The 14090-nt window shown below is 42.4% G+C and overlaps 1 protein-coding gene across 2 annotated transcripts in view; it reads left to right on the top strand.

Moving 5' to 3' along the window:
* Positions 1-14090, top strand: part of GAS7 (growth arrest specific 7) — a 62894-nt gene that overhangs the window by 46295 nt on the left and 2509 nt on the right. For both annotated transcript variants that reach the window (XM_026860961.1, XM_026860962.1), the window contains exons 8-12: positions 1226-1300; positions 4222-4300; positions 8191-8319; positions 10309-10432; positions 11998-12077. In XM_026860961.1, coding sequence (XP_026716762.1) covers positions 1226-1300; positions 4222-4300; positions 8191-8319; positions 10309-10432; positions 11998-12077 — 487 coding nt within the window. The remainder of the gene's footprint in view (positions 1-1225; positions 1301-4221; positions 4301-8190; positions 8320-10308; positions 10433-11997; positions 12078-14090) is intronic.

The following is a 14090-nucleotide window of genomic DNA, read 5'->3' as shown; positions in this document are numbered from 1 at the left end:
GTGCTGTAGTGAGCTGGGTATCACCTTGGGCCTCAACCAGTTGCATCCCGCAGAGTGACATCCAAAACATATTTTCAGCAGCCCAGAATATCAGACCCCTCTTAGCTGCCTCAAGGGACCCGTTTGTCTCAAATGTGCCATGCATAACAGTGCTTGCTCAACTACCTATTGCAAATGGGCATGCCAAAAATATCCTACCTTCTGTCTTCTCACTGGAAGGAGATAGATTTCAGACCAGGTTTTTCCTCTGCCTGCACATAGTTAGAACAGAATGAGGAGTTGCTCCACCTGGGTGCCACTCAGCTCACTGTTAGAGATGCTCTACTAAGCAAATAGCCAGTTGTTTGCCCTAGTTGGGATCACGTGTACCTTGCAAATGTTTCACTAGCAGAAGAACTCAGGGGACATGGAGATGTGTTTCAGGCATGGTGCACATCACTTCTGAACCAGTAGCTAGCTGCTCCTTCCCTCCCTGCTGTGCAATCAGCTTTTACCCTTGTCCCCTTGCTCAGCAGCTACACTTGTTCTTCTCCCTGCAGCCATTCCCAAAGTGGTTGTTTGCCAACAGCTTCCTTCTGCACCCCCACTGCTGGCAAGCTCAGATCCTGTTCCTGGTGTGGTTCTGCTGAGTGAATGGAGAGGGCAGTGAGTGGAATGGATGAGGGGTGGAGGCTCCATCACTACCTCATGGTGACAGAAGCCCCTGCCACATCTTCACCAGTTTTGTCACCTGCAATGACAAGCAGGAGGCAGCCGGTGTCCCTAGGAAAAGTTCATTCCAACACCCCGAGCCTCATTTGGATTTCTTTTATGTTTCTGTATTCTGTCATCTTTGCTTCAGGGATATGTGACCTCACGTTTAACAGCAGACTGAAACACATGCTTCTTGAGTGAGCCCAGTTTTGCAGACAGTCCATGTTGCACAGTAGAAACACTTTGTCCCTGTTACTTGCTCACGAAGTGTTGGTTTTTCTTCTAATTTTATCGCACATGCTGTCCTGCATATATCCCTGCTTTTGCCACTGCATTTTTAGCATATGGAGGGGAGAGATGGATTCTGAAGCTGGTGCTGCCAAGCCCTAGAGACTGAAAGGAAAATTCCTTTGGCCAAGATCTGTTAAAATGCAGAGAATTTCTTTAAATGAAGTGTGTGGGTTTCTGCCTTAAAGCTTACTTACTGCTGTCTTTTTATTTTCTGTGTGTACGCGTGTGTTTGTGAGTGTAGGATAAAGATTGAGGAGGAATATGCTAAGAACCTGTCCAAACTGTCTCAGAATTCCTTGGCTGCTCAGGAAGAAGGGTAAGTGTGTCTCTGTGACTTTTGCAGAAGACAAGAATTTTAACATAAAAAGCATTCCTCCCATGCAGGCATATGTATTTTTCCTGAGCTCTCTCATTGACTAGAGGTTTATTTAGCTTAGGTGTGTTGGGAAGGATAGAACTGCTTTGGAGTATTTTTCTTTTGAAGATGTTTGTGGTAAATTTTTAGAAATATGTGTATAAAACACTGCATTTCCAATAATGTGTTTATGCTATCCTTGTTCTAGCCAGCACTAGTCCTTTAGGGTTTAGCATGTATAAGTACTAAATTACTTTGAATGTGGAAGCATATATGAGTATATTGAAGCAGCACAGACAGAGGGAGGACAAAGAAGTCTCTTCTCATCATGGGTCTGACCCTCCAAGAAAAGCAGCAGGTTGTCAGCATGTTCATGCTTTGGAAGTTATTAAAAAAGTATTAGGCAATGCAATTCAGACTAGATTGTAGTTCTTCGGTAATAATGAGAAGACACCACTTCTGAAGGATTAAAAGTTGTTACATCTGTTTGTTCCGACACAAACCCTATAAGCACTGAAAGGCAAGGCTGGAAATGATTGTCCTCACCCTAGTTCTGACACAGTCTGTTTCTGCTGGCCATGAAGCTCCATGAGGTGTTTGCTCAGGTTCCAGTAGGCAAGGACAGAAATTGCAAGAAGCTAACTAGGCTATTACTTCTCTGAGCATCTACATTGATGATGGTTTCTGTTCTTTTTTCTCCTTTAGAGGTGGGTGTTAACCTGCTTCTGTCGAAGCTAAAACCACTTTCTTCCACATCTTCTTCCCACTGTCTCCTACCCCCAATAGGAGAAGGAGGGAATGCCTGAAAAAATGAAGGGGAAGGAAACTAGGGGACAGTAGGTGAAAAGAGAGGGAATGAGGACCAAAGCATAAAAAATGTTGAAGTAGGGAACTGAAGGGGACACAGAGCAGAGTGCAGGGAGCTAGGAACACTGCCCGGTGACACTCTGCCTGGAGGGGGTGTAAGGTGAGGGAATGGAAGGAGGTCCTGCTGGAATTTCTCCTCCTGGTGTTGTGGTGGCCAAACTGGCTAGGGCCAGGAAGAGGCTAGTGAGAAGATCCTGGGAATTGGTGAGGTCCAAGAAGATTTTCATTTAAAAAAGTGAGGGAGGAAGAGTCAGCCAACAGGAGGATTTGAAGGAGCCAAAAGTGGGACTGCAGCCTAGCACACTCAAAGTAAACACTTACCAGGGCATTCCTCTCGTACCTGAGAAGGTATGAGCTGGGGGCCCCATCGGCTGCTCTGTGAATACACCAGTCACCACTGCTGGTTTCATACTCCGTGGAGCATTTTGCAGCTTTGCTGTCCAGCAATCTATGGAGTTGACACAAAGTATGGGGTGGGCTTTCCCTCCGGGGTCCTCTGCTGTCCTTTGGTGGTAGAAAGACCTACCATCATATATGTGGGTGGGACACGAGGGTGACAAGATGAGACCGATTTGTGGTATCAGGATGGATCTGTTGAAGTTTCTGTGAGTACAGTGCTGCTGCACATACACAGAAGGTGGTACAATCCATGGTCATTTAAGTCATTGTAGTTGGATAAGAGATGCAGAAGATGCCTAGAAGGCTGACATGCCTTCTTTGCTTAAATAGTGCCAGTGAGAACTGGACAGTGAGGAGGGACCTCGGGGAGGGACTAGGGAAGGAGAAGAGTTGGGCGCTTACATAGGTGAAACAGTCTCGGGTTGTTTAGCTGTCATGAACACCATACTTGAGGACTCAACTCATTGGAGCAATGTCAGAGATACAGACCACTATTTTGAAATTGTAGTTGCCAGGCAATTTTTCAGGCTATCACGAAGGGGAAAATACAACTGTCTGAAAAGGGAGTGGGGGAGAGAGAGAAGGAGCCAGGAAATTGTAGATCGCTCTGCTTTATTTAACCTGTGCAAAGTAGTGGAATAAACCATCACGCTTTTTAGAAGCACTTAGTAGAAAACTAAGGTGATGAGTAGTTATTGTGGATGCATACAGAACAAACGATGTCAAACCAACCTAAATTCCTCCAGTGATGGAATAACAGAACAGCATCATAGCTCTTAATTTAGTATAGTTTTTTGCAATGGGAGATTCTTGTAGATAGGCAAGAAAAATGTGGCCTAAATAAAGCATAAGATGCAAAACTAGCTAAGAAATCATATCCACTATTTATGAAAAGTAAACTGCAGAAAGTAGCTATGGAGTGAGTTCTCATAAAGTTCATCCTAAGTCCAGACTTCTTTCAATGTTTTTGTTAAGGACTTATGATAGAATAAATAATGGATTTACTGTAATCAGAGATTAGACAGAGATAGGAGGGATGGTATGTACAACTTGAAGAAAAGATTGCAGTTCAGAATTATTTTGTTAAACTGGAGAAATTAACTGAAAAAAATTAAGATGCATTTCAATGAGGATAAAGTACCAGGTTTTATACTTGCACAGGATGTGAAAGGTACAGTTACATAACAGTTTGTGGGAGAAGGATTTGGCTATAGTGAATCACAAGCTTATTCATCAACAACTTCACACTGTTGTCTAAAAAAGCAATCATACTGAGATATGTAGAAGAGTGTCTGATACAAAATAATCTGTCACCAGTTTGGTGACTGGATGACCTCTGATGGAAGATCGTGTAGTTTCGGTTATGATGCTTTAAGAGGTATCTGGGCTGTTGGAGACGGTCTAGAGGAGTGTACCTAAACTGCCGTTATCTAGAAAATAATTTGTCTGAAGGAAAGAAGAAGATGGAGTAATTTTCAAATACTGAAAGGCTTCTCTGAGAAGTAGAATAATCTGTTCACCAGATAATCAGTAGAATTATCTGTTCACATAATCATTTCTTGCTGGGAGGTTGTCCAGAAGATAGGGCATTGATCATTGTCACTCTGTTCTCCTAGGACACTAGGAGAAGCTTGGGCTCAGCTGAAGAAGAGTTTAGCTGATGAAGCAGAGGTTCATCTCAAATTTTCTTCTAAGGTAAATAGTTCTTCCTTTTGCAAAGATTTTTGCCCTGTAATTGATGTGGATCTGCCTTTCAGTGCTTGTTAGTGTGGAAAATACGCATGCATGGGGAACAAATTTAGAAGAATTAATAAGCTGGTGAACAAACTTATTTAAACTCTGTCCATTCTTCCTGCTGAAATCATAGTTTATTTAATCTACCTGATGAGTAAGTTAAAGCACATCTAGCTGTAATTTGTCATAAAAAGGGATAACTGATTCTGGAGGGTTTTTACCCAGGGCTCTTAAGTTCCAGTCAATTCAAGTAAATTTACCTAGAACTTGTACGGATTACTTCTGTAGAGGAAGAAATAAAAAATAATATTTGGCTTCTCAACAAGAATCTACTGTGCCTGTCTGGAAGAAGGAGAACCTTCTTCATATTGTCAGTCTTTCTGAAAAGTTCACTAGGAACTTAAGTCATGTTATTTTTGGATCTTCTCTCAAGTGATGCCCAAGGAAATTTCTTGTACAAACTGTGGTATTTATCTGGCTTTTTCCACTGCATGTGACATACTCTTGCATCCTGTTACATTATGTTAACCTCTGTGGGTGATCAAGTTCAATACAGTGGCAGATATCTCGGTACAACAGCCATGTGCTGGAGGAAAATTATAGCTCTGAACTGTTTGTAAGCGATTATGCAGAGGTTACTCAGGCAACCAGCTGCTGCCTTGGTAACCCGCTGTTTTGCTTCAAACTTCTACTTCAGGGCTGTAATTAGTAAAATACTTTTTGCTCCCCATTGTCCTTCTGTATTGTTTTCAAGGAGGAAGAAGTGCACCCTGGAGTGGTGTGTGCATGTAGGCAGGCAATGTAGACTCGTATTATTTTACTTTTCCTTAAGCCCCGCACAGAAACTCCTGTAGTATCCTCTGAACTCTCCCCACTGTTCCTATACCTTGCTTTGGGAATTCCTAGTTCCAGTTTTCTTTTATTAATAGAATATGTTTTTAAACATATTGATTATTGTTATTACTTTCAGAGAAGTTATCTTAGAAGTAGTAATTATATTTCTTGTTGATAGTCGAACGAAACCATTCAGTGCTGGCACAAGCAGCAGCAGACCAAGAATATTCAAACATAAACACCAACCTTGAAGATGTTGAACAACTTCTGTGACAGTCCTTCATGGCACTGTTACATTGGAGGTCACAAACAGGTCAGAGAAGGTGACGGCACTGTCATGGCACTTGCAACATAAAATGTTGTTACACTGCTAATGCCTGTACCAACTGCCATGGCACATGAGGAATCCCTCAAGAAGGCTGTCATGGTGCTGAACCTTTTCTCCAGCTATCTGATTATCCCTCACTGAGCTCCAGGAGGCAAGTTCTGCTGGAAGAGAAGATGCACATATGCTGTACTGGTGGGCTGGCCTGTATATGATGGTGTGTTATCAGATATTCTGGAAATGGTGCCGGTGGAACGAAGGAAAAAATAAATACTTGTGAAATCAGAGGAATTTTTGAAATGTGGTTTCTGATAACTTAGCTATGTAGCTTGACCAGCATCTAATACTATGATTAACCCTATGCATGTGTCTTTCTGCCTATATCTCTACCATACTGGTATAGAGGTACAGGGTCTCTGTCCTATACCTGTTAACTTCTTTTAGCAAAATTTTGGAGATTTCAAGTCCTTTGTCACATCTGACAGATTCAGTGATGGGTAAGTGTCAGAGTTGTCTGTATACACTGGTGCTTTTTAACTTAGGAAAGTAGTTAATGTTCGTTTTTTTCATCTGTTGCATGGATTTGAAAGTCTTTTAGCAAGGTAAATATATATATATATATATATATATATATATATATATGATCAAACCCTGGGTCATTCCCATGTGAGTCTATTTTGATAGCTTACAGTACCTCTTGCAAGGTGGAAGTTCAAACAGGATAATGATACTAGGAGGAAAGATGAGTGCCTTCACTGAGGAGTCCTCTTTGTTTCCCAGGACACAGAACTGGAGAAAGCAGTTGTCTTGTTTGCATTTTGAACCTTCTGGTGATGCATTTCCCATCTTTAAGAGGATCTCAGCATCTCCTGTCCCATTATAAACCATGTGAAATAAATATCTTTACTTTCTATTAGGCAAGTAGAATTACCAGTGAAATCCCCTCCTGTTTGGTGTGACCCTGGCCCTGAGGACTTATGTAAGGGTTTTCACAGCAGAGCCTACTTATGTCAGATGAGTCAGGTTGCCACTTCTTCCACTGAGATGATGGACGGGTGTTGGGTTGTTTACCCAGGTTAATCCATTTATTAATGGAGCAGTCTGAAGGGCACACAGACTGTTTAGCTACCTCAGATTCTATTGGATACAGACATCTCTGTCAACTGTACTATATTGCCTGTGGAGTTCACTGAAGCCATACTGAACTTCTCTCTGTTCAGCTCTTGTTCTGTTGAGCGTTGACAGTGCTTCTGGCAGAGATATCTCTGTTCTTGAGAGAGCTTGTATAACCATGCTGGACCACAGTATTGTGAACAGGTCTTTATTAACTTGCTTGGAGCCATCCCAATGAGACTGTCATAAAAAATATTGTCCAGAATTTTCTAGTCCAAACCCCCCAGTTAGAGTAGGACTGTCACCCACAGTGGATCAAGTCAGCTACATCTTTGTCTAGCAGAGTCCTGTATATCTCTAAAGACAGAAATTTCATAACCTCTCTGGTCAACCTGTTCCAATGCCCAGCTACCATTCTGGGGATTTAAAAAAAAAAAAAAAAATTCAGCCTGAACCTCCAAAGCTCAGTTGTCTGTTGTGACATTGTGTGACCCTATGAAGAAGAATTTGGCTCTGTTACCCTTGCACCTGACCTTCAGATAGCTGTAGGCTGTATTGTATCACCATGGTACCAGTATTCATCTGCCTAAAGAAGCTCTGCTTTAGGCTTGTTTAACCTCTCTCAGATGTGTGCTGTAGGGCCTTGGTTGTCTTTGTAGCCTCTCTCCATGTAGAAGCTGTACTGGGTTTCCCTTTGGTTGAATGAAGTTTCCTTCTCCATTAAAATAGCACGGAAGAAAAGCCGAAAATACTTGCTTTTAGGGAAAATACTGCTGCACTGTGGGCCGTGTTAGGTGATTATGGACCCAACTCACCTGTGTTGATGGAGTCCAGTATCCTCACAGGAAGGACACTAGAGAAGAAGTATTTGATTGCATCTGGGGAGGTGAAGTGTTTGTATCCTTTCAGTGCACACTTCCTGGATGTCAGAACTGTGTATCAGAAGGCCAAAGAGCAGTATGATACAAACTCCTGTCAGAGTTGAGTACTGCTGACTGTCAGGTCCTGCTTGTAAGAGACAAGTCACATGTGTGATCTTGATGGATCTCTCCTGAGTTCATTTCAGTGGTTTCTTCTCACTACTTAAAGAATTTCAACTAAATACTCCCCTATACTTGACAGAAATAAGTAAAATGTGCCCTTTCTTTTCACTATACAAGAAACACAGATGTGTCACCACGGTCCACTGACTCACCTTATTGTACTCAGAGTTAGTGGCTTTAGTTTGTGTACTTTGGGCCTTTTAAGCAAGTTGCATCAGTTAGGCCAAAACCAGAACACCTCAGGTAGTGCTCTGGATATTGCCTGCAGTTTGATCTTACGTATAAGAAGAGAGAGATTTCTGTTCTTTTGTTCCCTTCAGTAAATGTTCCCTTAACAGAGCTGTCCTGCGAAGAGCTGAGTTTTGCAGCAGCTTCACTCAGAGGTCTTGTGGGGAAGAGAAATGCTGCTGTATGACATTGCCTTTGCCTGTGGTGTGTGTATTGTCTCCTCTCTGTCCTGAGGTCTGCTCAGCAGAACCAGGAATTACTGCCCGGCTCCTCATTATTGCCGTTTCTTCCTTTGTTTTCTTTACCAGCTTCAGAGTGAGGTAGAGAAACCCCTGCTCAACTTCAGAGAGAACTTTAAGAAAGACATGAAGAAGTGTGACCACCATATTGCAGACTTACGAAAGCATCTGGCCAGCCGCTATGCAGCAGTTGAAAAGGTGAGAGCAGAAACAAACTGGAGAATTTGAGCTAATGCTGATTTGGACAGAAAAGCACCTGCCCTGTGAAAATTTTCTGTTCTGCTACAAAGAACCACGAGGGTTTCTGCTGAGTGCTTTCTTGCTGTTAGTTATGCTTTGCTGGGGTCCCAGATGTCATTTGCTGCTTAACTGAGATTTGGGAAACTGGGAGCTACAGGCCGGGGTAACACATTACTGCTGAACTGGCTTTTTGCTCCATCCTCCCCTTCCCAATTTGGGGCAATATATTTCTAGTACACTTGATGAAAATACTCCTTGCCTGTGTGCATCTGAAAGTCACATCTATTGCCCTCAAAATTTAAAAAGCCTTGCCTTACAATAGCAGCAGTGTCAGACCAGACTCATCTGGATCAGTATGCTCTCATGCAGTGGCCAAAAGCAAATAGCCAGGGAAGGCAGCTAGAACTTGGCACGGCAAGTCACAAAACCTCTCCCAGTTCCCATTTTCTGCGCTACACAGCAAACATCCTCACCTGAAAAACCCAAAGAGGAGCAGCACCGTTGTATCAGGGGCTGTTTTAACATGAACATCCAGTAGGTAGCTGAGGGTGTGATTTAGGGAGAGTTATACCCACAAAAGGTGCTCTCTTGCAGGCAGCTGGCAGGAAATGGGCTACCCATGCCTTGGCTGCCAGGATGCTTATACCAAACAGTATCCTCATGCAGTTTGCTCTTGGGTGTAAGTTGGAAAGGAAAAATACCATGCTCAGTCAACATAGAAGGTTGTTTGGACTTTCATTAAAGATCAGAGTACGCATGAGAAAGTCTTCCCCAGGGACAGAATTGTTGCAGGATACACAAGGTTATTAGACTGGATGTATGCAAGGAGGCATTTTTCTGTAAAACATTAAGTTCTTCACAATCATATCTGCAAAGAAACAGTCCTCAGTAGGGATATTGAAAAGAGTTAATTAAAATAGCCTTGAGAAGAAGGAATGAAAAAAGGAGAAAACGGTGTCTGCAGTGTGCCTGATGAAGCACACAGCTTGTCACCAGATTGCTTTCCTGTAGCTCCCTCTTGTGACCTGCTGAACCAAGCACAGGGTCTTTGAAATTGCAAATTGAAAAAATTCAAGTAATGCTTCAAGACCGTTGTAACTTGCAGGCTGGTGTGACTGTAGAAAACTGTAAGGTGCTAACAAACTATAATCATCCCAATTTAGTTTTAAGTGCTATAACTGGATAAAGAACAAATGTGACCTATTTTATAACAGGTCTGTGCAAAACAAGTTGGTTTTATTTTATATATTTAAGCAACCTCAGCAAATGAGGTGACAGCGTGCATATGTGGTAATAATGTTCATTTTTTAAGACACTTTACTAATTTGCCTGTATATCATCAGTAATGATACTGATAAATCAGGTTTTAAAAGCCTGCAGAACTTTGAAATAATTTAAATAATCAGTTGTAACCAGGTCTCAGGTTCTTTACGGTACAAACTGCTGTTGTCATGAACCTGAATTAGTTTTTCTGAAGTAAGTCTAAAAGTTCCTATTGTTAAGAGTTTCTGGTAAGTGTATATTGAATCCAGAGGTATTTACAAATAAATTTTGCAAGATACTTGAAATTCTTTCAAGAACTTAGATCCTAAGGAAGAGGTGTCTTGGTGATGCTGGTGGAAGAAGCTCTAGCTTCCCTTTCTTCCAGAAATAGTGAGTTACTGAGAAACATGGAAGTCTGGTGATGTCTTTTGTACTGTGCCTTTCCAAGAACCTGTGAAGAGTTTAAATGCTTTTGTGATTTGTTGGTGACAGCTGCTATATGGTAGGACTGTTCTTGGAATACAACATGGTGTCCTAAGAACTTGAATCCCAGTTAGAACCCAGTTTTGTGCAGAGTCCCTGACTTCTTACTGGCAGATACTTGTATGAGGGCATCATAGATGGCTGAAAGCAGGTGGCAGCTTTTTCCTCTAAAACATGTGACTCTTCTTTAATTACTCCAAGGCCCGGAAAGCTTTGACAGAGAGACAGAAGGATTTGGAAATGAAAACACAGCAGCTGGAGGTGAAGCTCAGCAACAAGACAGAAGAGGAAATTAAGAAAGCGAGGCGGAAGTCCACGCAGGCGGGTGAGCACCTGTGTCCATCAGCAACAGGAGGCAGCACAGCCCCACGGACAGCAGGAACAAGATGGGATGCAACTGCCCATCCACCTGCTTGTTTCTTAGTTTTTAATACTGTAGCTAAAGCGTCAAAGTGAACTGTGCTAAGATCTGTTTGGTATTAAATCATCTGAAGAAACAAGCCCACTTTTTCCAAGTGAGACGTCACAAAACGGTGATTTTGATAATTGGAATGAGAACAGTAAAAGGAGAGTGAATTGTCTTTTTGTTTTGTGAAAGTGTGCTGGGATCACTGAATGTGAAACTTTCAATGTCAGATTCAAAGAGACTTAGCTAAGGATGTTTCTTCCTTGAATAATTGTTCCTTCCTTGGTTGTTTCCTAAATCAGTCACCCACAACTGTGTGGTTGCCTGTTATGCTTGCTATTACTGTCTTTTTTTGAAAGTGAACTATTTTTTTCCACTGCTACCCATCAGTTAAAATTAATTCTGTTCAACAGATACTGAAGGTACAGTAGTGTGTGCCGTACTGTACTGAGGACACAGCTACTTGATGTGACCTGTGCATGTTTTAGAGGCTCAAACCACTTCTACAGGATCCATCAGGAACTGTCTTTCTTGAGATCTGCAAAGCTGATAGGTGTAGATCTGTTAGTACCTTTTGCTGAAAATGTGTTTTAACTAGGGCTTCCATGTTTCATCACTTCATAGTTCCACTCCTTGGCAGAGTGGTCCTTTTGTAGTTCCGAGTTCAGACAAGATAGCCTATCTGGGTTTTGAAGAACCATTCGCAGGGTGACCATGTGTACAGACAACCATTTGAGGAGAAACAAAAGTTAATTGTTAGTGACAGGAGGTTCCATAAGAGAAGTTCTTTATCCTTCTGCAAATTCGCAGCCTCTCTGTTTTCCTGAGTCCTCAGAAATTGTTTGTAATAGGTAATTATTGAACAGGCAAGGGAGAGCTGAAGAACAGACGGGAGTAGCCCAGAGTTTGGTGTGAGTCTCCTCATCAGTCTCCCCTACTTGGTGCCACTGTTACAGTCAGTGGCAGGGGAAGAATGCTCAACTGGGTGCTTGCCATGTGCACAGCAGCAGCATGTAGTGATTAGCTTTGAAATGAGGCCTGCAGTAAGTGGATGGAAGGACTAGAGAGCTTTAGACCAGACCTGTTCTACCATCCCACTGGTTATTGGTATGTGGCATTGCTTTCTGCTCCTACCATGGCTTTCATATTCTTGGCTGTACAGTGGCTCCATTTCAGTTGGGTGGGTGGAGGGTAACCCTGAGTCAGGTAGCTCTTGAGGAGCTGCTGGAGTGTGGGAGCCATTAGTTCAAACTTGTCATGTCAGACTAGGCATCCTCTGTCTGGATGGATAAGCTTATTACTGAGTTTTAAGACCTGAAACCTGGTTTCTTCGTACCCACCATGTAACAGAACTGCCTTCAGCTCCACCAGGACTAGCCTTCAAACCCTCTGGGTCTGTCTGCAAAACTTGAATTGCAATTTCCTTCTAAACTCTATAACCCTGGCTAGAGAAGACTAATATGCTGCTATCTTGAACGTTTCAGGAGATGACCTGATGCGCTGCGTGGATCTTTACAATCAAGCCCAGTCCAAGTGGTTTGAGGAAATGGTGACCACCACTCTGGTATGTAGCTCTGTGTAGCATCTTACATGTATAACATTGAAAAATTGTAATAGCATGCAACATTCATCACTCGTAGCTTTTTACAGTGCAAAGCAGTGGGAGTATAGGGTGATACATCTCCTGTTGTATTTCCCACTCGCAGTTCTAAAAAAACCTCATATCATTAGCGGAAGGAAGAAATAATGGTTTCTTTGCAGAAGGCATTAAGCCAGTTCAGGGCTGCTTAGGGGCCGGAATGCTGGAATTGTCCCCAGGAAGGATGAAGTAATGCACAAGGAATACATGGAAAAACGTGATAAATCACTCAATCCATTTATACATTAATGAATTTTTATGTTCCATGATTTTACAATTTCTTCAAGTGTTGCCAGCTCAGAAGAGGCACACTTTAATTGCCTTTTGTTCTGTTTCTCTGAAGATAATAAACTCACAGTATTCACCCTAAGGACCTATACCTTTGGAGTTAGTCACCAAGATGCCAAGACACAGCTTTGATGTGCTGTATTCCTTGACATACCTGTACTTTGGCTTTAGGGCTCCTCTCTTATGTCATTCCTTAGAGCCCTTCTGGACAACAGCCAATTGCTTTCAAAAGTGGGAAATATAAATGTCTTTTTGCATGTATTTTTCTCATTGGACAAAAACAAAACTGTAAACTCCTCCTAATAAGAGTCAGGATAATAAATTGCTCAGCACTTGGAAGTGTATAAGTGCAGTATTTAAACTGCAGTAAATAAATAAAGGCAGATGGGTGAGTCAAAAACCAGGAGGCGGACATCTTCCCAAAAGCAGAAGAGAGGAAAAAGTTGACTGTTCCTATACATAAGGGATCTGATTCTCCTCTTACCTTCACTCGTGGTTTCTCACTGATGGAAATGACACTGACCATCAGTGCCATGGTGTCCTGATACAGTCAGGTATATTTGTTACCTGCATATTTGCTCTCGGAGAAGTATGACTCAGAAGTGCACTAGTAGATAGCTCAAGAAGGAAGTCCTAGCCTGCACACTGCACAGCAGCTTTGTTAGTTCTGAAACAGGCTGAGAAGCATTTGAAGGCAAGTCTTGATATACAGAAATATAAAATCTAAATTGAAAAACAGTCTGCATCTGGTCAGCTCAAATACAGATTAGCTCATATGCAATAGAAAGTTGAGAGAGCTGAGGTCTGAAGATTTCTGTTTCCTTGCGTACCTTCCTCCCTGAAGTTTTTGGTGCAGATAGAATGCACGTTCTGCATATGGCATGCTTACTGACACTACGGCACTGAATTCGGCCTTCTGATTCTGCATATCTGTGCCCTAAGTAAGGGAGTCTGAGTTCAAAGTGGGCCATTTTTTCCATAAGGGCAGTACATCAGCCAGCAACAGCAGTAGGAGCTCAGGCTGTTTCAGCGTTATCCATACCATAAGCTCCTTTACTCTTCTTTCTTCCCAGGCAGATAATCTGCCACTTGAAATTTTTGTGCTGTAATGAACATTCTGTTTTCCAAAATGTCTTGGTTCAGCTAGGATAGGGTTGAGTTTCCCCAGCAGAGAGGGGGAAGGGATCTCCAGCCAGGTTATTCATACCATGCTGGTGTCAGGTCTGGCAGCGCAGAGGAAGCTTTTACCTTTGTGGCTTTGGTGACGGGGAGCACACAGCGGGCTGTCCGTAACCATTGTGGTATTTCTCTGTATATCTTTTTGTCTTGTTTACTGTTATTGCTGTTCATCGCTGTTATCATTGCTATTGTTATTGTTCAGATTGTTTATCACACTGTTATATTAAATTTCTTCTTATTTTAACCCTGGGGATGGTGCCCTACTTGTGTCCGAGGGTGGGGGAGGGACAATAGCAACGTGGTGTCCGGTCCCAGCAGGGCCTAAACCAACACACATAAGAGGTTTAACAGTTTGTAGATAGCACTGGGAAGGCAGTGTAGTAGCCTGCCTGCTTGTATATGCTCAGGGTGCACTCAACCGTGATGCCCAGTAAATGGACACTGGCAATGCCCTCTGAAGGCAGGTTTTTT

Source organism: Athene cunicularia, assembly GCF_003259725.1.
Source record: "Athene cunicularia isolate RWA chromosome 18 unlocalized genomic scaffold, athCun1 chr18_part1, whole genome shotgun sequence".
Classification (NCBI taxonomy): Eukaryota; Metazoa; Chordata; class Aves; order Strigiformes; family Strigidae; genus Athene; species Athene cunicularia.
The sequence above is the reverse complement of the archived record's forward strand: the minus strand, read 5'-3'. Positions and strand labels throughout refer to the sequence as shown.